Source organism: Dysidea avara, chromosome 4 (assembly GCF_963678975.1).
Source record: "Dysidea avara chromosome 4, odDysAvar1.4, whole genome shotgun sequence".
NCBI lineage: Eukaryota > Metazoa > Porifera > Demospongiae > Dictyoceratida > Dysideidae > Dysidea > Dysidea avara.
The window spans coordinates 10,916,803-10,943,645 of NC_089275.1; the positions used below are offsets into that span (position 1 = coordinate 10,916,803).

A 26,843-nucleotide genomic window follows, 5' to 3' on the forward strand; every position below is an offset into this window, starting at 1 on the left:
TGTGTGAATTCCCTAACAACAAATTGTATACTGTTGACATTAATTTCTGTATCACATCCAACTGTACAGCATTCAGCAATGTCATTAGAATATTATTTAAGGTGCAGTTAAGCTATTATATGTACTAAAATATTTCATCCATGACAAAATACTTCGTTTGCGGTGAGATTATCTTACATTAAAAGCACAGCACTAAATATTCTATACTAATCTTTTAGGGGTTTCCCTTAAAGTTATGGGAGAAATACTATAAAGTTTTAAACTACTGATGCTCAAGCTGTCTCTTCTGATAGCAGTTTTATTGTACCTTTGTGGTTTTTTCTCAAGTGTTGTTGTCAAAATATAATTAATAATGTATGTATAAAAATGACATATTGTCTACAGTGTGTGTTCTGTAATTAGTATCCATTAGGTCTTTTATCTGATTTGAGTTGTACATGTGACATGTCTTGTCTTTATACATTGGCAATAATACATGACTATGTAAAGATTTGCCATGACAACATGTATTTATCAGTACTGAGATGTCATAATTGGTTGTAATTGCAACAGCCTATCCTGGATACCACTTGTTAAGGATCATGTAGTCTTTAATTGCTAATGCAGTTACAAGCAATAGACTGACCATCAGATATTAAATTCAGTCAAAAGTTGTATTGCTGTACAAGTAATGGTTGCGAATCAATTGGTTATTTGATTCAAAGTCAGGCCTAGAAAAATGTCATACACAGAGACCATTGATGTGTAGATATCAGAGTCAAGACATATGAGTGGCTGCTAATGTTGTGAACACTATACACTGTTTAACTGAACTTTGCACTTACAGTATGTGTGTATAATTGTTTAACAGTATACATGTAAGGGTGCTTGAAGCTGCATACATTCCCTGTTGAGAAGAATTCTAGAGCAATAAAGAAAGTTTACCGGGTGTTTGCATGTGCTCATTTCATACTAATGTAATACTACACAATAGTGCTTATGTAGTGTTATCCAATGGGTCATGCTATAAGTGTAGTCACTCAATTACTTCACTTCTATCTTCCCATACAGTCCAAGTGTGCTGCACTGCTTTTGGTCTTCATGGTTTTACAGTGCTGCATGCGTTTACTGTATGTGCCCTCATGCTCAGTAACTGACGTAGTGGTGTTGTAATATATATATACACACCTTAGTAGCAATAATGACACCCCATTCCTCCATACTTTTTGAGTAAGAAACTATTGTGTACTGGTGACTAACCTATCATCATCATAATTATTTAACATATATAGAATTATAGAGAGAGATGATAGACAGACAGACTGTAGATAGATCGATAGATAGATAGATTGTCATAGATAGATGATAGATGGATGACATACAACATTTTATTGGAATACAGCTTTAATATTAACTGGCTAAGTATGCAAACTCAATGTAATCCACAGACTGATGTCATTTGTTAGGTTGAAACATAGTAGATGAAAGCTTATACCTCAAGGAACAGTATAGAGAATCTCATTAGTCAGTTGAATGATACATATATGCAAACTAATTTGTTACTTCTTTGAATTAGAGAAATGAAACAGAACAGCATATGGTATCTGGTAGTGATCCAGCCTGTGAAAGGAATGTTACAAACAATTAATTAGAATTCCCTCAACCTACTGAAGGTTGTTGATAAAATTGAAACCACAATCATATTGAAAGTTAAAGAAGAGACTAAAGAGCAAAACCGGTTTGGTTGATTAGCTGAAGTAATGGAATATTGAAGATGTAGGGGGTATCAGATCCGGCCATCACCACAAGACTCATAACCAGATTCTGAACTGCATACTGTTAGCAAAACAACTAAGAGCCACACAAATTCTCGAAAGTGAGGCTAATAATGAACACATGTTAAAGCAAATGCTGTTTGCTTTCAAACTAGTATAAGAACTGAGTTACCAGCAGAACAACAACTAGTAGAGTAGAGTCATCAGAAGATGATGAGCCTCCTGGACGCTAAGACATAAGTGCTGATAGAAAAGAAGAACAGAAAAGGCAGTACCTTTCAAAGTATGTAATTGTACTTGTGATACTACACTAGATTTTATGTTGTCAAAATAATGAAAGTAATATAAACACACCCTGTTACTATATCAGCAAAACTATTCTTGCTTGTATTAGTTGCATGGCAAAGTATGTAGTGTGTCAAGTTGAGTCTGTAGAAAAATACAGTAAGATATATACAACAGTTCTTTTAGTGCATACATGTGTTAATGTGCAGTTAAATCGCTCCAAACCACAAGAATTCAACTAGTTTGATCAAATGAACTTTAGTCCAATTTTAGGCTGTAAAAATGCTACACAACTATGCAAGAACTTTAAAAGTCTTAATTATTTAAGGTGTGGATGTCATGTACGTAATAAGCATCACCTTTATTTTTGGAATTTACATGTTTTCTGTTTCATTGGCGTACCGCGTAAGGGAATTAAATGGCAGAGGGATGTCAATGAAATGACAAATACAAGCAGCAGAAGGTATGTAGGTTTTGTTATGTTATATTCATTTGCCTGTTATCTGTATGACACACTAAACTGCCGGACAACGTCCTTGCTCAAGTATTCTTTAAGGAAACCCTAAGGTATGATTATTCTAAAAGTACATGTAGTAAGAATAATTTGTAATTTAAAAACACATCTTGTTTTTTATGAACTGTGTATTCCTCTGAGAAGAATGTCATGTCCCAAACAGAAACATTTTGATGGCATGGGAGATCTTTTCTATAACTGTACGTGCAATCCTTTAAACATAATCGGGGAATAATGTGTTTATCAGTGTCATGAACACTTAGTATTAGTCATTCATTCTTTATTCATATATTACAGTACACCCACACAGATACAATCAAATATCTTGTGCAAGAGGGAAAGGCTTATAGAGATGATAAAGAGTTGGCTTAGTATTGCCATATCTGAGCCTGAATCCATAAAAACTATATATAATTTTTAAGTGATGTACGGATTCAGGTTGAAATATTTTTACTTGTTTCAAAGACCTTAGCAACACCAAATCATTGCACTTCAGTGATTTGATGTTGCTAAGGTCTTTGCTATTTCAATTTTTTCAAATTTGGTATCTAACCAGTTGTGTTTCAATTTATATGTGACACCACCTACGTATAGCGAAGCTGAACATCAATGCACGGGTATTAAAATTAAGTTTCAACTTCTGATGACACAGTGAAGCACAACTGTACTTGAACCTTGGTAATGTAGATATCTAAAGTAATAAACACTGTTTCAGGGCTAGGTGGTAATTGTAAGGTGTCTCTGGTAGGATTGAAAACTACAGCAAAATATTTGTCTACATGTAGCTAGTTCAGATTTGCTTGTGCTTGTTTTAAAATGCTTCAGTTAGTATTTGAGTACCAAGGCAACTATTGTATAGTAATTACACATTTCAATGCAACATATTTGTTGCTTGTGGCTTGCAGTTTGTAACTTTGTACTTGTGTACTTTTATTAAGTATACTTCTGTATGTATTTATTTAGCAAAAGGTAATTCTAGCATATTTCTGAGATTGAAAAAATGCTCATTTTAGAATTCAAAGTTACATATTCATGATCAAACTGTTCATTTATTTGCTCATTCAACTGTTCAAACTATTTGAATAGCTACTAATGTATTTTTGGGATACATTTCAGTTCTAGTCCCTGGATAAGGATGATGTTGTGTTCCATGTGTATGTATGTATGTCTGATTAGTAATGACTTTAACAGTATTCAGTTTTGAAATGGATATGTCCACGTACCTCACACAACTACGGAGACATACCTGACATGTTTCATACATACAAATGTGAAAATATACATGCTATCTTCACAGCATGTAATTACTAATGTTACCCCAATACATTTACATGTAGATGCAATTTTATGCATGAAATTCTACAACAGTCTGCAGGTGGCCAAGTATATTGGTACACTTGCATAATGATACACACCTGCATACTGTTGCTATGAAACCCGCCAAATAGGAAATTTTTCATGTCGTATTACTTTGTTTAAAATGGATTGAGACTTCCTGATCTACTTATAATCAGTTAGCAATCAATGGTTATAGACATGGGTGTGTGTGTAAGATGATGATTCATGATCAGTAATTTAAACTATACGTGACCTTCATGTTCATAAACAATACACCCACTTGATATTTTGTAGGTTTTGCAGCTGAAGTTCTGTGGTACAGTTTGTGAGTTTTATCAAACAGACAAGCTGAAACACAAAAAAAGAAAATATGAGCCACTCACACATAATATCATGATAAGTACTGGTATTGCTTCTGATTGTGCTACTGTAATCACCACACAGAGAAGTATTAATGAGGTAGTGTATAGTATGAGCTAATGAACAAGCAAATAAAGCTCACCAACTGTTGATTATTGATTTATGTCTGGCTATAGAAATATCTTTTTAAAATTTATTTAATGCCTGTTTATGTAAAGTTCCCTATAAACATATGTGAGAATCATGCTATTAAACAATGAACAATATTGCAGGTATATTGTACTCTATGTTGTGACACAACACATGCAGTTAGTCATACTCTATAGTATACTCTTTGGTGGAGAAGTATGCTGTAAGTATTATTGCTTTGAATACGATGTCTTAGAAAGTGTTATTGTTTGTTTCAGTGTTGTAAAATTCATTCAGTTTGAATAGCTAATAACAAGTCCCATTTTTTGGTGACCACTTGTGCCCTGTCCCTATAGCATCTACTTATTTACGTACTATACCCCAAACAGATCTTGATCTATGAGGCTGCCAGCTCCACAATGTATACATGTGTTTCCTCCTTGTTACTTGCTTAAGCATTAAATTGTTGTGTGGGAGAATTAATAAGTACTTTTTACTGAAACTTTCACAGCTGGTAATTATATAAGTCCATTCATAGACTTAAATAGAAACCTAATATTCACAATAAGTGTGCATGTTTCCTTATTACAAGTACATTAGTCACTTAAGAACAGCTGATGCATTTTGTGTGGGAGAGTTGATTACTGGAAGTTCCATATTTACACAATGAATCCATTGAGGAGGAATAAATGTATGTGTAGATCAAGAGAGACAGCTGCAGTTAATCATCCGGCATTATGATATCAAATTACATAGCTATGTGCATTAAGCTACACAATCAATGAAAGTACAGTAATTTGGTTTCAGTAAATTGATAGTTGGATCTGGAAACAATTACTATAGTATGTACGCATTGCTCAAAAACATTTAATAACTCATGGATGCAATTATGCACGATCTTGAAATTTGGCACATTTGTAGTACTGCTTGACCCGCTAAAGATATTTCAAAATCTTTTCATTCAAATGTCTGATATAATATTTATGGACCAATCAAAAATTTTACCATACATTTCCTATGGGGAAGCCATAAAGTACAGTGTCCATTACTACCCTTTCCTGAACTTGAAATGGAAGCATACTGTACATGTCTGTTGTTGACAACTTTGCTGTCACCACTAATCATCTGGTTGGCTGAAATGTTAACTCTCTTGGGAAAAAAATCCACTCTTAATTTTTAGGAGTTTTCCAGGATCCAGCTCAACTTATATACTATAGTGAAATGGTTGTCTATTCATTAATGATTCCTACATAACATGTGGCCATATCTGTGAAAAGGGTTCTTATAGCTTTATCGTCTTTCCAATTACATGTACCTGGCAATGCATACTGTAACTTGCCATAGCAGTTTGAAATTTGGTGACATTATACCCATACCATACCACTACAGCTTGGTGTAATAACAAGGCAATCAGTAGCCTTGTAGCCTTCTGTGGGTTAATAAACACTGTGGTTGGCTGCATTCATGCATGGTGAAAATTTAGCTTTTGGGCTTGCTAAGCTATGCTTTTGATGCTGGGACCTAGGTGTTTAACCAGTATTTATTCTAGGGCTGTTGAGGGGGAAGGGGAGAACTTCCCCCCTAAAATCTCTGACACCCTCTAAAATTGTGAGTGACTAGTACACTAAAGCTTGTTACTAAATGGCACACAAAACTTATCAAAAATGCTCTCAGATTCAATCTCAGAGTGTTTAATACTCATATATAAGTTAAGAATTGCAAACGCAACCTTAAAATGCTCTCAGATTCAGTATTAATTTTAAAATCTCCAAAGTAGGGTACATATACAACTAACAAAAATTCTTACATCATTATAGTGATAGATATTCAATATCTGAGAGCCCAACCTCCTAAACAGCATGCTTAACTCTCAAAAATGTCCTTAAATTCGATCTCATAAAGTGTAATTTAGTAACAAGCTTTAGTGTACTAGTCACTCACAATTTTAGGGGGTGTCAGAGATTAAAAAAATTCTAATCCAGCCTACTTTAATTGTGTAAAAAATTCTAATCCAGTTTACTTTCAAAATGGCATGCACAGCTAGCAAAAATACTCCTACGTTTAAATCTCAGAAAGCCTGATTTTTAAAATTTCCATGATCATTAAAATACCCTATGATTCAATTTCAGATAGCTCAAGTTTCTTGGAAGACATCCATGCACCCATGCAGATCTATCAATTTGCTATAGTGCTTTGTGGTATCATACCGTGAGGTGCACATGGTGTCCTAGATATTACATCATTTTCATCACTAGTACACTCATGCATCAAGCTCTACCAGCCATATAGGATCTAATCGCAAAAAACAAAATCAAATACTCATGACACAGCCTTAATTAACCAGTTTCACAACTATTTCAACTGTTTTACATTGTTGTGAACTTGGACAACTTTATATAGTTTATGTAGACTTTCACCTGGTCACCCCCCAAATTTTTGATCCCAGAAAAACACTGGTATTTAACACTGAGTACCATAAGGAAGCATACCTTAGTAAACTATTCTATAGGCCAGATTGAATGATGAGATTATTGAGACTGACTGTGTAGAGGACAATTAATAGGCAAAAACTCAGCATTCACTCGTCATCAGCATTATGTAGCCCTATACAGTCCTGCTGACTAAAATTAATAAGCATTCTAAAAACTGCTGAAATCAGCCACACATCAAATTTCAGAAAGTATTAAGTTCAAAAATTCCTGGGTGCATGGAATGTATTATTTCCATACCAAGATTGACATACCTTAACAACAATCAAAATTTAATAGCTAAATATATTAATTACATTGCGATAAACTGCTGAGATCACTCTCAGATTCGATCTTAGAGGGCCTAATTTTAAAAATCTCCCAGGAATCTTGGCAACTATTACTGAATGACTGCTGTGACTGTTCTATTTGAATATCATTTGTAATGTAGTGGAAGATGAAATATAAAGTATTGCTAGGGTTTCACAGCTATATAATTAAATGTAGCTACATGCATACTACCGAGACACAGTTTACAGTGGTAGTTTTTATACAGTATAATATAATTGTAGGTAACGCAGTAATAATTGTCAATGTGTACAATAATAAAGTGCCACTGAGCTAAAGGGGCTATGTGTACACCTCAGAATTATATTAAAGAAAATCATGTAAACATTAGCTGCAGCTGCTCATGGAAACTGTAAGCACAAAAGTATCTAAAAGAGCAAGAAATAACTGTTGAACACACTCAGCAGCAGCCACAGGCAGTGAAACCCTGAGAGGAAGAGGGATGCTTCTAATAGGCAATGCTTGTAAGATCAAGATACTTTAATAGAGCAGTCAACCACTCTAATAGAACAATCACTTTATATTTATTTTTAAAAACTGTAAAGCATCTATTTTAATTTTGCTAAAGCATAGTAAAATTATCTAAATTAATAATTATGTTTACCACAAAGAATATATATAATCATGTTGTAACACACCAGTAGTAAAGGCACTTATAATCACACACACTTAAGAGAAGAAAATGCTGGCAATAGCCAACAATGGAAACAGTACATGCACTAGCTAAGGGTGCGTGTGTGTGTGTGTGTGTGTGTGTGTGTGTGTGTGTGTGTGTGTGTGTGTGTGTGTGTGTGTGTGTGTGTGTGTGTGTGTGTGTGTGTGTGTGTAATGCATAGACTCACCTGTTGCTGTGACTCCACTCCAGTTCAGTTGGATGGGTGTAACTTTTGTAACTTTTATAGTCAAAGTTGATCCCCCTCCCCCATTCTTTGGCCTGGTAGACCATCCCAGACAGCAGCTACGACTATTATCAAGGGTTTTACTGCACAACATGAAAGTAAGCTTAATATAATATGGACTGATCACTTTTGAACTGTTTTAAAATGGGTCAATGTGTTTACAACTAGTTGACAAAATTTGACCCCATTTTTTTAGAAATGGGTCTAAGCAATTGACAATATAATTATTAAATCCAGTCAGGCAATTATAAAATGGGACAATTCATTTTAAAAAGGATGGCCCATGTTAAAACAAGTCAACTTTCTCATAATTTGAGCTTTAATTTAATTTTCTTATCTCCATCCATATTCGTTAGTGCATCTATAAGTGCTTTTGATAGGGATGAAGTATGCTAAATTATTTATATAGCTAATTGTATCATTTGAGATATTTTAATCAGTTGATTTAAAGTAGTTTACTGTATAAGTTCATGTCACTCCATCACTTTCTCTAATGGTAATAATAAAATAATGTGCACATGCATTATAGGTATTACTGGTTAAACAGTGACCCTGCATGCCTACTGGGGAGTGGGGACCCATCTTTTCTTGTAACCATGAATCTGTGATAAAACAATTTATCTGCCACATAAACTCAGGCTATTATATCACTACATTCTACATCCTGCTTAATTAAAGCAATCATGTAGCTACTTTGCGAATTTGTTGTGACAGTCACTTCTGCCAGATGAAGCTACTGTACATCTGCAAAACCACACTGCTTGGGCTGGGGTCAACTCATGACAAAAAGTGGCTCACAAAGTGGGTGGGAAACAGTGGCTGAATATGCTATATATATATATATATATATAGCTATTTTATCAGACTGTCAACCAACAAAACTACAGTTTTACTAAATGGCCAAGTTGGTGTAAAATGTCTTCCAAAGTTTAATAGATGCTAAGTAGAAATTAATCCTAAACTACCTCTTATCATAGTGGAAAACACTACCTGAATGAAACAAAACCCACAATTAAAACTTTTGTATCTATGGAGATGCAACCCACAATCAAACCTTTTTTGAAGAACTCTTGAGGAAAAGGGAGCAGCCCCCTCTGGAACAGTGTTACATAAGTATAATTGATATTGTTAGTATTTTTATGAATAGCTGAGTCTTCTTTTTTGACAGCATAGAGGATTTGGTTATGATGGCCACACAAGAAAAGCTACTCACCTAAGGTCATGCCTATTGGATTTTATGTTGCTCGGGCCCAACCGACTGTCTTTTTTTGTGACCTGAAATGATAATGATAATCACTTGATGTAGGATCACGTGTGCCAAGATTGTCAATCTCGTATGTGCTAGTGAAAATCAGCTGTTGGGATACTACTCCTCTAGGGGATTAAACTCTTCAAAAGGTTGAACTTACAGTGAAGATACTCCAAACGAAGTAGTACTTATACTCAAGAGGTTTGTTTCATTGTACAGTAATACATTATGGTGCTGCAGAAAACCCTATATGTTTCATGCAATGTTTTTTTGTAGTTGTTGCTCTTTTGCATGGTAAATTTCACCATAATACTTGAATTTTCTATTATGTAATAATTATTATTATCATTATCAAATCAACCTACCTACCCAAATGTTCTGAGGTTTTGCCCGCACAACATAAGATCCAGTAGGTATGACCTAATATAGGACAGGCTCCAAAACCAGACACAATTACTTGAGCTACAACGGGAATTTTTTTGACAACTTCTATGTCTTTAGATAGTTCCGAGGATAGTTCAAGGCTGTGGGACTTTGGACACCAAGTATCAGCTTTCTCGGCTTCTTGTCTGGTGGCAGCAGCCCTGCAAAGCCATTTCCAATTAAGACATATAATCAGAAAAAAGTTGATTCGCGGACACTCAACGTCTAAAATCACACTTACATCCAATCAACAGTTTTATTATTTAGGTTGTAGAGCAACTCATCTGCTTTCTAAATATCCTCAGTTTATTTAATCAAATCCTTTTAATCACAAATTACAATAAAATGATATGTAATAATTGCACCATAACTTTAGGAAACTTGATTAAGTATACGTTGTTTGAGATACATTTGTGGGAAATGTGTACCGTATTCTTTTACAAACACCATTTACTTCCATACACTTAAATTCATGGTGCAATAATATTATTACTCCAGTGACGTCTCATTTTATTTGATTTCTAATTTGTGGTTAAATGAATTTGATTAAATAAACTGGGATATTTAGAAAGTAGATAAGTTGCTGTACAATGTAAAGATGATTGGATGTGATTTGTAAATGGTGAGTGTCCGTGAATTGAATTTTTCCCTATTATATGTTTTATTGGAAATGACTTTGCAGGACTGTTGCCACCAGACAAAAAAGCTGAGAAAGCTGATACTTGGTGTCTGCTTGGTGTCCGAAGTCCCACAGCCTTGAACTAACAATTGAAAGTTGTTCAAAAATTCCTGTTGTAGCTTGAGTAATTGCATCCGATTTTGGAGCCCATTCGATCTTAGGTGAGTTACTCTACATATTCTTTTAGAGGTTACTGAACAAAAGGGGTTAATCCTCACCCCTTAAATCCACCCTTGCCGTTCTACATATGCGAGAAATACATTGCATACTTTTAGAGAACATCCATACATATGTATACAACTACTTGCATGATTCATGAAATCAGCTTATTCAATAATAATATTTAGTCTACTAATGTAATTTGCTTTTTTTTGTTGTAAAATAATTTTCATATGCAAAATTTGTACGAAAATTTCTTACATGAAATTTTTAACGCAAGATCAAACTACTCTAATAGAGCAGTCATTCACGTAAATCATGTGGAAATATTTTTACACAAAAAAATTTATCACAAAAATTTTTTGCATGAAAATAAAGTGAATTACGTGAAATGTTACCGGGCCTGAGAAAATAGGGCATGTGGGTACAAACTACAGCCCATCACATAAAGGTTATATCTACTCAGTAGGTACAGGGAAAGACTATCTACATTCTTTAACTTGTATTATAATGCCAACTGAATTTTGTGTAAGTGGTGAAAATTGCATGGCCATAGCACAATGCTTTACAAAGTTATGTATCATTAAAATTTGAAAAAAGGCAAAAGCTATGTGCCCACATGCCCTATTTTTGCAGGCCAGGTCACAAATAATGGTGGCATACTGGAGTAAACCATAATTCTAAGCCTCAGCTGGATTCACTCTTTAATATTATATGGGTATGCCCATGCACGGAAAGATCAAAATGTCGAAGTGTACTTTGCATTTTCCATAAAGTACTGTAAGAGCAGATACACTAAAGGAAGATGTATAATTATGAAAAGAAATTTAATTTGTTTTTATGAATACTACCCCAGTCAGACAGCATGACTGATCATGTGCATGACATTGTAAATCAACTGGCCTATACTAATCCTACCAGTTGATGAAATGTATGAACAGTCGGATTGCCAAAATTTGAGGCAGCTTGGATACTCAAGCTGTAAACAAGGCAACCAAGAATTACGTCTAGAGCACTGCTTATGCTTGTGTGTAGATATTATGGAACATTACTGAAGATGTATATATGTTAAATTAACCGGTACTGTAGTTTCTTTAAAATGAGCTGCTCGTAAGACTGCACAGTGATCATGATATTATGCCAATGATAAGATTGATGCTAATATTTCACCTTCTATTGTGCCACTTTAAAAAAGTGATGATTTGTATTTAGGAGCTGCAACATTGATAGATAATACGTGTTTCTGACTCCCTGTATTCACAGGCTTTAAACAACTCTTTCCTTATTCAGTTTTTTTTTTACTAACAGTTTTCAGTTCAGAAACTGATTGTGAGTCTCATGATGACACCTTTTGATCTTCAATGTTTTATTGCTGCAGTCTATCAAACAGGTTTCATTTTTCAGTATTTGTACATCATTATGATTGTGGCTTCAATTTTATCGAAAACCTTCAATAGGTTAAGGCCACTCTAATTAATTGATTGTAGCATTCCTTTCACAGGCTGGATCACTGCTAGATACCATATGTTTGATACCAACTGTTTTGATCTATTTCTCTAAATGCTTCAAAGAAGCAAGAAATTAGTTTACACGTGTTGTTCAATTGACTGATATTAGATTTCCTATACTGCTCCTTGAATTTAAATAGTGTAAGTTTTCATTTGTACAGTCTACTATGTAATTTACGGTCTACTACATACAGTATATGTTTCAACCTAACAAATGGCTACCTATATTCCTACCTACTCTATCTATCTATCTATCTATCTATCTATCTATCTATCTATCTATCTATCTATCTATCTATCTATCTATCTATCTATCTATCTATCTATCTGTGTGTCTGTTTATCTATGTATCTATCGTGACAGTAGGTTATTCACCGGAAAATACTTGTATAACTATTATTAAAAATTTCAAAATTTTTTGAATGTATTGTTCTTAGTGAAGAAAGAGTCGAACAGTAAAACCTGGATATCATCTTATTCACCTACCAAGAGACTATTTGAATAATCCATGTACTAATATGGAAGAATGTGTCATTAAAGTCATTATTGCTATATACTATGGTGTATTACACCACACAATGTTACACAAATATCTACTACTTCAACTTCTGCAGCCACACGTACACAAAACCATGAAGACCAAAAGTAATGCAATTAACAGACTTGGATCGCATGGGAAGGTAGAAGTGAAGCAAATGTATATAAATTGAGTGACTACACTTTTAGCATGACCAATTGCATAACTCAACATAACCACTATTGTGTGCTATTACATTGGTATCCACTAATGAAAAGTGAGCACATAAGACCAAAATCACAGCAAGACAGGCATTAAGTAACAATGCAAGCACCCTTTAGAATTCTTCTCAACAGGGAATGCACACAATCATACAGCTTCAAGCACCCTTGCATGTATACTGTTAAACAATACGCACATGCTATAAGTGCGAAGTCCAGCTAAACAGTGTAGTGTGATTTAGCAGCCACTCATGTGCATTGATATCTAAAACATCAATGGCCTCTGAGTACAAATTTTTCTAGGCCTGACTTTGAATCATATTTAACCAATTAGTTTGCACGCATAGCTTGTACAGTAATACAACTAGGTTTAACTTTTGACTGAATTTAAAGTCTGATGGTCAGTCTATTGCTTGTAAATTAACTGTATTAACAATTAAAGTACATGATCCTTAAACGGTATCCAGGATAGGCTGTTACAATTACAACCAAGTATGAAATCTCCATACTGGAGAATACATGTTGTCATGGAAAATCTTTACAGATTAACATAGTCATGTACTATTTATTGGCAATGTGTAAAGACAAGACATGTACAACTCAAATCAGATAAAAGACCTAATTGTGTATCCATTGCTATGCAACACGAATTACAGAATACACACTGTAGACAGTATGCCACATTTTAGACATATACAGGCTGTACATCACATAGATTATGACAATGAACACTTGAGAAGAAGTTACAAAGATACGATGAAGTTGCTATCAGAAGAGACAGCTTAAGCACCAGCAGCTTAAAACTTTATAGTATTCCTCACAGCTTTAAGGGAAACCCTTAAAAGATTAGTACAGAATATTGTAGTGTTGTGCTTTTAAATGTATTTTTTAAAAGAATCTAACAGCAACTGAAGTATTGTGTCACAGATGAAATATCTTAGTGTATAGTTTAACTGCACCTTACACATAAGCAATATCTAATGACGTTGCTGAATGCTGTACGGTAGGGTGTGATACTGAAATGTCAACACCATACAAATGAATGTGTTGTTAGGGAATTCTTCACAGAATATCAGATACACTAATATATACACTAATACTAATACAACAAACATTTTATCTGTACAAATGTACTATATACTGTAACATAAAAAAATGTTTATTCTACACAGTATAGGTCAAAGAAGTACATGAAAGGCATACAGACTTAGATGGGTTCACTTGCGATAAAATAAACCAGAATCATCAGAAAAGGCACCACGATTATTTATGACTTAGCACCTTCAATTGGGGAGTGACCATATTTGGTGGCATTATATCATCGATCAAGCAATGACAGTAGTATTACATATATCTGATGCAACCAAGAGATCTTGAAATGGTTTGTGTTGTTGTCAGTAAAATAATTTTTGACTAAAGAATTTAATGAACATTTCGATGGCATCATCAACATGATCTCGTAATTAATTTACCGAAAATTGTGGATTCCTTCTCAGCGTCCTATGTGAAGTGATGCATTACACTGCAATAACATATGGAATACCAAAAGCCAGAATATAATTTGTCGGAGAATTTCAACACTTGATTTGTTTCATGTATTGCTTCAAAATACATCAAAAAACACATCAATGCTTGTGAGCCATCCAATATACAAAATTATTTTAGTGCTATTGAAACCAAACCACTAAAACATAATTGAGCAAGGCAGCAAAGGCTCAACTTTCCTTTCATACACACAGAAGTCCTACAAGTATAACACAACTCCACAGTTCCCTCACCTGTTATGTGCATGTTCAAATGCTTAGCAAAAAGTTTCTTTGATTCTGATAAACACTGGTGAGTATATAGTAGCTAAGAACAATGCATTCAGTATATACTTGTGCATACACTTAAATCAGTAAGCAGCCATGATATCTGGAAACAACAATTTAATTAGAACTTGAGTATAATATTATTATACTGTGTCAGTAGCTAGCTCCATGTGAGTGTCGGATGATGCTCAGCAAAATTCTAAACAAGTACGTAGAAACCATTAAGTAAATGTAATGTTTAAGGAATTCACAGGGTGTTGCACATAGTAACAACCTTATTCAACATCTATATAGTGTAAATTAACAACTTATGCTAGGCAACCATACTGTAGTATGTACGCATTGAGCTGAATCCTCAAAACATTAAATACATGGATGTAATTACACACGATCTTGAAATTTGGATCATTTGTATAGTATGTATAAGTTGAGCTGGATCCTGAAAACAGCTAAAAATTAAAAGTGGATTTTTTTTCAAGAGAGTCAACATTTCAGCCAACCAGATGATTAATGGTGGCAGCAAAGGCATCAACAACAGACACCTACAGTTTGGCTCCATTATAAGTTCGGGAAAGGGCCATAATGGACAGTGTACTTTTATGGCTTCCCCATAGGAAATGTATGGTGAGAATTTTGATTGGCTGTTAATATTATGTCAGACATTCAAACAAAAAGATTTTGAAATATTTTTAGCGGGTCAAGCAGTACTACAAATGAGCCAAATTTCAAGATGGTGTGTAATTGCATCCATGAGTTATTAAATGTTTTTGAGGATCCAGCTAAAGCGTACTGCTTGACCTGAAAAATATTTCAAATTTTTTTTGTTCAAATGTCTGACATAATAGTTATATATGGTCAATCAAAATTTTCATCACACATTTCCTATGGGGAAGTCATAAAAGTACAGTGTCTATTACAGCTCTTTTCCGAACTTGTAATGGAACCAAACCACACGTGTCTGTTGTTGACACTTTTGCTGTCACCACTAATCATCTGGTTGGCTGAAATGTTTACTCACTTGAGAAAAAATCCACTTTAAATTTTTAGCTGTTTTTCAGGATCCAGCTCAACTTGAACATACTATAGCCAAGCAGGCTGACCAAGCCATCAAGGATACTGTAAGAGTCTACCTGCCTTGTACTCAGTACCACAGTGTTACACCTAAACAAAACAATCGTATCTAGGGTGGAGAAAATGATATTGGATACTTTTTAAAGTGAGATAGATGACTAAATTGTGTTTGTTATTGTTATTTATGTTATTAGCAATCACACTGAAATTAACTTTGTAGGTGTTGTTGTCATTAGTAAAAATGAATAATCGAGGTTCCTCTGTATATTGCCTTCAACCTAATTCTTAATACAATGTAACAGACCACAAAAAGTGACCAGAGAATCAGTTTTTACAATGACTGACACACTAGTACCAAGTTTACAAGGCAGAATTTTGATATCCCATAAAAGTGTTGTAGCTCTGCCAGGTGCGAAACATAACATGTTACTAGTATGCATATGTGGTGTGCATCTAATACATCAACACAACCACAAAGACGATCCGTGACTTTATTGGTAAGGTGGAGAAACACTGAATGTCCAAATCAGATTATAGTCAGTATTCAATTAGTTCAATAGATGTTTTTGCCACAAAGTCTGGTTTATTTCTGCACTGAAATGCTAGTTGTAGCTAGGTTGCTATGGCCCCACCTTTGATATGATCAACAATATGACCTAAGCTTAAGAGATCTTTTGCTCTGGTTGATTCAAGTGGTGACGTTTCTGCTGAATATTGATGTCAGACAATTACACACATACACGTACATCATAAAAACACTTCATCCTGTCGTATCTACACTTTGGGTTTGTCTAATCAATGCCAACTTGTCTTTTATGAAGTGATAACAGTACAGTAATACTGTATATCAGGGATAACAGAGGTTTGAGTTTTCTTGCCCAGCAAAATATATCACTCAAAAAGCTTCATCTTTCTTTTAAGCTTGACAGTCTTGGTTAGGCATAGCTAATCCCATAAATATTTTTGGAGCAATCCTTTATTTTTATGAAATTAAAAAAAAATTCAACTAAATTTTATGCTGTCTGTCTGACTGACTAACTAACTAACTACTGTAACTAAATGATGCCTTCAACCAAGCTTAACTTGACAGTAGATACTGTTATGGGCTTGATTTCTTTACTTTTTGACATTGCTCTATTTCGAGGCATAGCTTTATACATGCATCGTGGACTTCCCTTTGTCCTCCTTTGTGTTCCAATTTTGTTTGCTGACAATGCAAGGTGTCACTTCACGATAGCGTGATGCGCTTTCCCTGTGACTAACTATCATGCTTATTGCCTGTGTTTTGCATAACAGACATTTCTTGTCCTGATCTTCATTTGTAATACGTACTGTGGTACTGTTGACGATGATGAATACTGTCGAGTGCCTTTACCACAGTGTTCAGTATTCCACTTTTCGGTAATTGACATTGGGGTGTACATTTAGAAGTAAAATCTATTTGTGACACGCCCAGCCTGGCACCATTCTTTCTTTTGATGCAGTTTGTATGGGTTCAATAGTCGTTTTTAAAAAAAGTAATCAAAAATGAAGAAAAATAAGTTGTGAAAGAAGGGAATAGGGATTAACATAATTTCCATTTAGTATATATACAGGTATCGGTAGCTATGTATCTATCTGTCAGTGATGTTACTTGTACATAATTACATACATTCAGATTCCTCAGATTTGAGAAAGACTAACAATTTCTAGGAAGCATGTTGAGTACATTACATGCTTACACTCATTAATTGTTGTTTTGACTTGTCATCTTCTTTCTAGATTACACAGGCAATCAATCTTCATTTATTCTGTGAATGCTATCCCACTGGGGACCTGTGAGAAGGTGACCATAATAGCTACAGAAGACATTGTTGACCTTCAGACTGAGTTTCAAAGAGAACATCAGCTACATAGTAGAGTTGATGAGCCTCCTAAACATGTCTCTCTAATGGTTTCCAAGAAACAGGTGTCAATAGAACAGAAAAAGCAACATCTTGCAAAGTATTACACTGGACATTTTTATGTTGCCAAATAATAAAAGTAATATAAGATACATCCTGATGCTTTATAAGCGAAACTATTTTTGTTTCTATAATCATTTTATTAGTTGTGTGGTAGAATACGTACAGTAGTATATATCAAACTGAGTCTACAACTCTGCAAAAAGTCTTAGGACTAATTATTTAGGGTGTGCATGGGTATCATGTACCTTTATTCTTGGAATTCACATGTTTTCTGTTTCATGTTGATAGTGTTCAGAAGGGAAATTAAATGGCAGAGCTGCCAATGAAATGACAAATACAAGCAACAGAAGGTACAGTACATAAGTTTTGTTATGTCATATCGATATTGAAAGTATTTGTAGTATTATCTGTATGACATGTTTTTAAAGAAACAAATTGTGCACTTTCGCTAAACTGCCGGGCAATGTCCTTGCTCAAGTATTTATTTATGGAAACCCCAAACCCCATTATTCCAAAAGTACATGCAATAACTAATGTGTAATGTAAACATCACCATGTTTTATGCACTGTATTCCTCAGAGAAGGATGTGATTCCCCAAACAGAAACATTTTGATGTCATGGGATTTTTTCTATAACAGGGTGAACTACATGAATCAGCAAATAATGTCCCTTTAAACTACATGAATCAGCAACAATGTGTTTGTCAGTTTCAAGGATCCTTAGAACCTGTTAATCAGTACATTTGAAAATAAGGTCACCTGCATAATCTGGACCCCTGGTAATGGTCCTAAAGTATCTCTTAGCATGTAAACTGACCAGGAAAATCCAGACACCTTGATTATCAGGACACTTTTGGTTGGTCCCAAGGTGTCCTTAATACACACTTTTCACTATATTAGTCATTCTTTATTTCTTATAGTACAGTAACCCCACACAGATACCATAAAATGTCTTGTGCAAGTCGATATTATATTGTAGGCTATATAGGGCTTATAGAGTCATAGTCATATGATAAGAGTTGGCTTTATATTGCCATATCTGAGCCTGAATCCATAAAAGCTATAATATAGCAATTAAATTTCAAGTGTGATCTATTGTTAGCTGCCATACTACTAAAGTAGAAATTAGTGTGAGTTAATTAAATGATGTACGGATTCAGATCAAAATATTTTTTACTTGTTTTAGTGATTTGATGTTGCTATGGTCTTTGCTATGATTTCCTTTTTTTGGTATCTAACTAGTTGTGTTGCACCTCAAATGCATGTAAATATTTATCTAGCAAAAGGTAAACTTGTGTACCAACATTGAAATCAAGTCAAGCAATACTCATTTAAGGCAAGCATAAAAATTAAAATTACAAACTGAAATTGTTCATTTATTTGCTTATTCAACTGTTCAAGCTATATTTGAGTAGCTGCTATTGTATATTTGTCTGCAGGTGGCCAAGTATAAATGTGCACACTTGCATATACACGTATATGCACACCTGCATACTGTTGCTATGAAACCTGCTAAATAGAACTTTGTTTGAAAGGGATCTAGACTTCCTGATCTACTTATAGCCATTGTACTTAGTTAGCAACCAATGTTTACAGAGTCTGACATAGGTGCATGTGATGATGATTCAGTAGTTTAAACTATAGGTGACCTTCATGAAACAATACACCCACATGATACGTATTTTGTAGGCTTTGTAGCTGAAATTTAGTGGTACATGATCAAACCCACAGTTCATGAATTTTATAAGATGATTTACTAGTGAAAACTATGAAGAGAAAATATACGCCACCCACACATATCATGTTAAGTACTGGTATTGCTTCTGCTTGTACTGCTGTAATGACTACACAGAGAAGTGTTAATGAGGTAGTATATAGGCTAATGAACAAGTAAATAAAGCCCACTAACTGTTGATTATTGATTTACCACTGGTTGTACTTAAATATTTTATGGAACTAAGAAAACGCTGTTTTCATGTGTCCGTAGCTTCATATATATATATAGTGCTTGAACAGTAATTAACCATTTCTGCTGTGGAAACTTCCCATTCCTAATTTGAGTCGAATCTGCACTGCTATCATTGGGATATACATACCTTCAAAATTCAAATTATTTCAGTTCTTTATAAATACATTATAGCCATGCAACAGTAAAGGAAAAAAGTTAAAAGCCAAGGCCAAGGGCCAATCATAGGCTGGCTTTGGAACTTGCAATTACAAAAAGAAGTGATATCCACACAAAACAACCAAGCTGTGAAAAAAATGCGGCCTTAAAAAGCCTGGGTGAGAAAGTTGGGAAATCAAAGGCGGCAGCCAACAAATAGCTGCAATGATGCTAATACTAATAAATTTTAATATTGGTTGTGTGCATTGCTAAAATTAAATATTAGTATTAACATAATTGCAGCCATTTATTGGCCACCACCTTTGATTTTACAACTAGTTTCACCCAGACTTTTTAAGGCCACACATATTTTCACAGCTTGGCTGTTTTTGTACGGATCATATACTCCACTGGAGAATTTTCCTGTCTCTTCTGAAATACTATCTAAGACACAAAGTGTAATTGTTTCAGTGTTTTAAAGTTCCTTCTGTCTGGAATAGCTAATAACAAGTCCCATTTTAGTGACCACTTGTACCCTGTCCCTATCATATCTACTTATTACATCCCAAACAACATCCCTGAAAGATATGTATGTATAAACTCAATACTTGGAATAGGCATTCAGACATTCTTTTATGCATTCAGTGACAAGTCTAATGTACTCCCTTTAAGCAAGCACTTGTACTCTGTCTTTATCATAAGCCCTCTCAAATGGAATGTTTTTACAAAGTGGTATTCTTTTGTGCAGTCAATCACACGTCTGATCTGCTTCCTTTTTAGTGACCATTTGTACCCTGTCCCTATCATAATGTTCTTATATGTCCAAATAAGTCCTGTAAGTGATTATATTGATGAAGTTTTTAATATCTTTTTACTTGTGTCTTTGAGTTGTGTACATTTTAGCAACAATTGCACCATGTATATCATTTCATATTCAAATCGCACTTTGACTTTCCGGCCACAACATCTAACAAATCTCATTGCTTGCAATTGCAAACTTTAAATTTGTGCTGATATAAGTGTCATATTTTCATTATACTTAAGCTTTGTAAAAGAATTTATGTAGATTAATTGCAACATAAAATTAAGTATATACAACCTTGATGTAAGAATGTCTAAAGCAGCAAATATACTGATCTTTGGCAACACAAAGCTAGTTTTATATATTAGCAAAGCATTTTTCATGGTTCATTCATTTATACAACTGCAGTAATCTTAAATTCATTTTCTGTATACTTGGCCATTGTGTTGTTAGATGGATAGCAGCCAAATCAAAATTACTGTAACAAGCTGAATGAATAACCCACACTTTTAAATCTTTTGTATTCTTTCACAGTATTTTCAGATAGCTAGATCCCGAATGAGTCCTCTATCACTGTACTCTAAACTCACCATGAAATGGCGAATGCATCAAGTTTTAGTGCTCCTTTTGCACCTACCACTCAATGTGAACAATGTATTAGTATTTATTTCTATAAACAGACTCATATACTGTACCTTTTTAATGCACTTCTGCACATAATTAATTTTTCTCTTGATAAGCAATCACTGAAATATGCAGTACAGAATTTTAATGATTGAGCATTTCACTGAGTACAAAAGCAATATTAAAATGTACATTTTTGTCAGAAGTGTGTTATGTCTTTTTAATACATATATTAGCAAAGACAAACGTAGCACATTTCACTCAGCCAAAAATGTCTTCAACATATTTTGGCTTTTGTTTTACTCTTAATCCATTCATGATTTTCTTTTTTAGTGATGGACACCCATATTGGAATGTCCACCTGGAAGTTGTGCTTGGTTACCAAATTGGATTCAAGTATACCTGTAACACTGTCACCAAATTTAGCTGTATAGGGTGAATTACTGAGTTTCTGTGTTGAAAGCACATGTACAGAGCACATCCAGGTACTGTAGCAAAACTGATAAATACTACAAGGTTGGGTCTGATTTTCATTAAGTAATGCTTACAATGTACATCCTCCTGTTTCCAATGATTTTATTTTCTGAGAAACCACATGCTTGTTTGTATTGTGTACATGAAGTATGAAAATATAATGTAGTTCACATTGTCATGGACACTGTGTGAATATTGCATATTCAATCCAGGACTTCATTGTATCAACAGTGTTTGTACTTGTTTACATATTATATCCAAATATTTACTGTATGAGCTGGAAACCTGCCCTATTGAATACTTTGTGTAGCTACGTAGGTGTGCATTATTTAAACTTTTTTGGCAGGTAATTGTATCTTCCACTTTGTTTTGGCTACATAGATATTAGGCTACCATATATGCACTGCAGTAAAGATGTGTGTGTGTGTGTGCATGCATACGTGTGTGCGTGCATTCATGGTGTGTGTGTGTGTGTGTGTGTGTGTTTGTTAATTATTGATATGTAACAAAACCAGTGTTAAGGAATTTCCAGATATTCAAGATTGTCAATTTATAATTTTCCATACGTATGTTAAATATAACAATTATCTACTTGCCACATAATTGTGCTATCCAACAGTTTTAAGCTGACCAAACTTTTTAAAGTTTCTACTACCCACAAGACAAGTAAAGTCATGCTACATACATATTTGGAAAGGCTGTAAGACTGGTTTTGTCAGACCCAGACCACGTAATAGTATTTTATGGCCTTTATCAACGAGTATGTATGTGAATGATGTCAAACACAGTAGGGAATTCTATTACAGTCGATAACTATGTCTTGCTTTGATGTAGAGGTGAATAAGCCAAAACGGTTCCCTTGTACAAGGGTTCTTTCTTTATAAGGCTGGTTTTGTTCTTTTTTACTATTGAATCTCTGGAAGTTTGATGGACAGTAATGTATTACCTTACTGTTGAAGATCTGGTATCACTGCTAATTGCTTAACTGGTGAAAAGCAAAACCAAGCAACCAAGGCAAATCCTATATACGTAACTAAGTAAAATAGTTTACTTATATAATTATTATTATAAATAAAGTATGTGTTTTGATGTCTCCTATGATAAAGTTTTGCATAGTCAGCTTATTGGTGTTTGACAGGTACCTAGATCAAAACAATGGAGATCAATGTGTTACTCTGGATAAAACTATACTGTTCCATCAACAGATACTTATGACACAGCTGTAGAGTTTCTTCACAATAGTTGCTGTGTCACACTGGTATGTACCACTGAATGCATGGCTAACTACACAAAGGATTCTGTATCAGTATTAATAGATGTATGTGTGTACATAAAAGGTCACATTTAACATTAAGATTATTATTACAGTTAATGTTCATTAATTTTGTTGTGTAAGAGTTTAATCAATTTTTACAAATTATATTTTAGTAAATACTTATCATAAACCAGTCTCCTAAATGAACTATTAGTATGTACTCATGTGTGTGAGTTATAAGAGCATCTTCATTTTGCAGTAAAATTGTGACTATATGTACATTATTTCCTCTACTTCATCATTGAATAAACTGTGCCTGTAATTAGACACCATACACAAATCCAGCCATATAGTAGTGTACATTAGTATACGTGTTTCTGAGTTGGCAATGTTATATATAGTAACAACAATGAAATCATGTCTACAGTTACTGTACCAATTAATCATGTACAATGAAGCACTACTGTGATGCGTGTCATCTGATACATTTTATATCTGATGCATTTTATACCCTAAGTCTTCATTATACATCTCTTAGCAACCATTAAGCATCATAGAATCTATAAATGATCTAAAAATAATACATTATGATCTCACAATTATGGTGCTAAACAGTATTTGTTATGTAGTACGTAGTTCATACCCACAAGAAATTTGTCACCATTTAAGTTATGAATAAACATTTCATTTTGTGTTTCTGTACTTAGTAACATTTAATGTAGTCAAGCATTTGTTATTGTCATCAATCTCATCATTATGACATTTCCATACTATGTACTCTGACATGTGAAAGATATTCTAAAACATCTGGTTGAACAAATTTCTTCCCCTTGTGGTATCACGCATACCTGAAACTCAGGTACCAAATAATTTATCAATAACTAAACTAAATCAATTGTCTAAATCACTTACCTAGGCATATCAGCACTTGGAAGCTTTCTGGTTTCCTGGGATGCTGTACACTATAAAAGGACTTGTTGGAGTGCAGTATACATCAAACACACTGGAGAGATTTCTGATAACGTCATTTCTGATTACCTGCCTCTACTACATCTAGTCAGTGGTACTCTGTCTTGCTGATCTGAAGGTATGACTGTAACAGCTTGTATAGCTAAATCACCATAGAGTTAAGGAGTATAGCTGGCATCTAATACATATTCCTTGCAGTTCAACAATGAGATATTGTCAGTACCTAATTCTTGCACTGATCTTTGGCTGTGTCATATTCCAAGATGTTTCTGGTGTTACAAGAGTTAAAAGATGTGCTGATGAAAATTTACGTGATCCAGGAACTTACATTGTCCACTTTGAGGACAGTACAACTGATGCACAACTACAGCACTTTGTTAAGCAGCTGAATAGACGGTCCAATAGAAAGGCAAAGTTTGAAGTAGAGATAATCTCAGAATATTCTAACATCAAATGCTTAACAGCAAGGTTGTCAGATAAAGCATTAAAATGGGTGAGAGTAATGTTTATATCACCAGCTATGCAGTTACGTATGATCAGTTAAGTGCCTTATAATTTGTTTGCTGTGTTCATAAGTCAACAGTAGATATTTAGCACCCAAACACATGACTCCATTACTAACATTTTGCTGGTATTATTGTGTGTTTAACGTTATGCTGGTGCAGGTTACACATCATCAATTGGTTTCAGAAGTAAAAGAAAATGAATACATTGTATTTGTATCTGAACTTGACTCTGTTTCATCTGCCAAACCAGGATGGCACTTGGATAGAGTAGACCAACAAGCATTGCCACTGGATCAGAAATATACTGCTGGCCAATACACTGGAAAATCAGTTGATGTATATGTACTGGACACTGGTATTCACTATAATCACAGTGTATTCAATGGTAGAGCTCACTATCCAGGCTGTGATCCAATTGACAAGATAGACAATGAAACACGTAAAGGGGAAGACTGCAATGGTCATGGAACTCATGTAGCTGGTCTTGTTGGTGGAAATGGTACTGGACTAGCCACTGGTGTGACTTTGTTTTCTGTTAGAGTAGCAAACTGTAGAGGCCAAGCTTCTGAGGCATCACTTCTTGATGGACTAATGTGTGTTCGTGAACATAGGAAAAGCAGAAATGGAACCCGAGCAATTATCAATATGTCTCTTGTTGGAAGTACAGTAATGTATAGTGTTAGTAAATTTGTTAAAGAATTAATAGCTGATGGTATAGTAGTCACAGCTTCTGCTGGAAACGGTCGTGATGACTTTAAACGACTGAATTATGACTCCTGTAAAGTTTATCCAGCAGGTTACAATGGTGTTATCAATGTAGGTGCTACTGACATGGATGATAATGCATTGATGGGTGAATTTGAAGGTAGAAGTTTAATCACCAACATGGGATCATGTGTGGATGTGTTTGCTCCCGGCTATACCATCCTCAGTAGTGACATATGTATCCCTAACATCCCCTGTTACAACTCTACAGCTAATGATGGAAACAAATGTAGCACTTGTCAGAGATTTCGATCAGGAACTTCTCAGAGTTCTCCAATAGTCACTGGAGCTGTTGCATTACTACTGGAGAAGTGTCCAAATATAACCAATACAGAAATTAGAAACATGTTAAGAACTTATCTTTCCAGAGGCAGAGTCCGATTCTGTAAGGCATACAAATTCCTGAGTGAATACACTACTCTGACAGCTGTCAATGACATTGTTGGCACTACACTTAATCGTTTGCTATTTATAGGAGTTTTGCCTTTTGTAAACTGTGAAGAGTTTCATGGCCAACCATTGTTTACTTCAATCAATTATTAATTTTTAAGAATATTTATTGTAATTTATGTTTTTTATCAGGCTAATTACACCATTAGCTATGTACAAACATATTATAGTCTATAATTACAAGTATTAGGAATTTTAAGTTCGATTAGGGATCATAGAAAAAAGTAGGGAAACAAGGGAGGTAACCTACACCTGCAGATATACTAGTGAACATTTAATCCCTAATTCAGTCTATACTAAATAATAAATATACTTGTTTGTTTACTTTTTTGTAACATTATTATTTTGATTTTTTGTTTAAACTCATAACATTTGACATAGCCATTCTTCCATACCTGGGAATATAGCTACAAGCACATAAAACACAAGTACAAATACAAAGAACACCACAAAAGAACGACAAATGCAAGACAACAAAAGTTTTCAAGTAAATATATGCACACATTAACTATTATTAGTCAGATATTAAGTTGTTTGAAAAGACAAAACAAAATTACTTTCAATAAAAGTAATTAAATTACATAATTGGTTAGGGATCATTCTTACCACAATTTCGTGTAATTACTTACAACATACCAATGACATATAGTATAGTTTTGTACAGATTCCCTCCTGGGATGTGTGTGGGCTATAAACTCAATAATTACTGTATATCCCATCATCAAGCTGTATACACTAGCTCATTGCATTTTAAATACGTTGCCATGTAAACTTAAGTACTTCAAATGGTTTAATTTATTGGTAAACTGTAGCCATACAATTCTGAAGTCACATCGAGCTTTGCGAAAATAAGTCTTATAATTATACATAGTCTTTCCAATCATTTGACTTTTACCACAGTATTACTTTGTATTGCCAATCATCTTTAAACTTATACATGTACACATCTGTTATGGGTATATATGATGCATGTTTAAGGAAATATTAATTTTGATCATGAAGTCTGACATCTTTATAAGACAAGTTTATACTGAGCTACACTATGTACGTACATATATACACATTGTGAAGCTTTGTAACAGGGATGTGATAAAGAAAACTGATGGAAGGAAGGAGATACAAATCTACTGCTCCACCTTGCTTTACAATCAAGTAAACTACTTCATTGATAGACCACAATCACTAGTGTATTGCAGGGTTTTTTTTCGAGGACAA

At 34.3% G+C, this 26,843-nt stretch overlaps 2 protein-coding genes across 5 annotated transcripts in view; both read left to right on the plus strand.

Moving 5' to 3' along the window:
• The window catches only part of LOC136252802 (uncharacterized), a 169,363-nt gene that overhangs the window by 50,783 nt on the left and 91,737 nt on the right, over positions 1-26,843 (plus strand). The window lies entirely within an intron of this gene.
• LOC136252800 (extracellular serine proteinase-like) lies at positions 14,015-26,119 on the plus strand. 3 transcript variants are annotated; one of them, XM_066045369.1, is made up of 9 exons: positions 14,015-14,687; positions 17,495-17,716; positions 17,968-18,029; positions 21,543-21,725; positions 22,822-22,941; positions 23,732-23,797; positions 23,855-24,025; positions 24,106-24,400; positions 24,573-26,119. In XM_066045369.1, exons 8-9 carry the CDS (start codon positions 24,113-24,115, stop codon positions 25,719-25,721), a joined length of 1,437 nt encoding a protein of 478 aa, XP_065901441.1. In that variant the 5' UTR covers positions 14,015-14,687; positions 17,495-17,716; positions 17,968-18,029; positions 21,543-21,725; positions 22,822-22,941; positions 23,732-23,797; positions 23,855-24,025; positions 24,106-24,112; the 3' UTR covers positions 25,722-26,119. The 3 variants fall into 3 exon arrangements, with proteins under 3 accessions (XP_065901441.1, XP_065901442.1, XP_065901443.1); XM_066045370.1 differs by lacking the exon at positions 23,732-23,797; XM_066045371.1 differs by lacking the exon at positions 14,015-14,687 and having other exon boundaries at positions 16,705-17,716.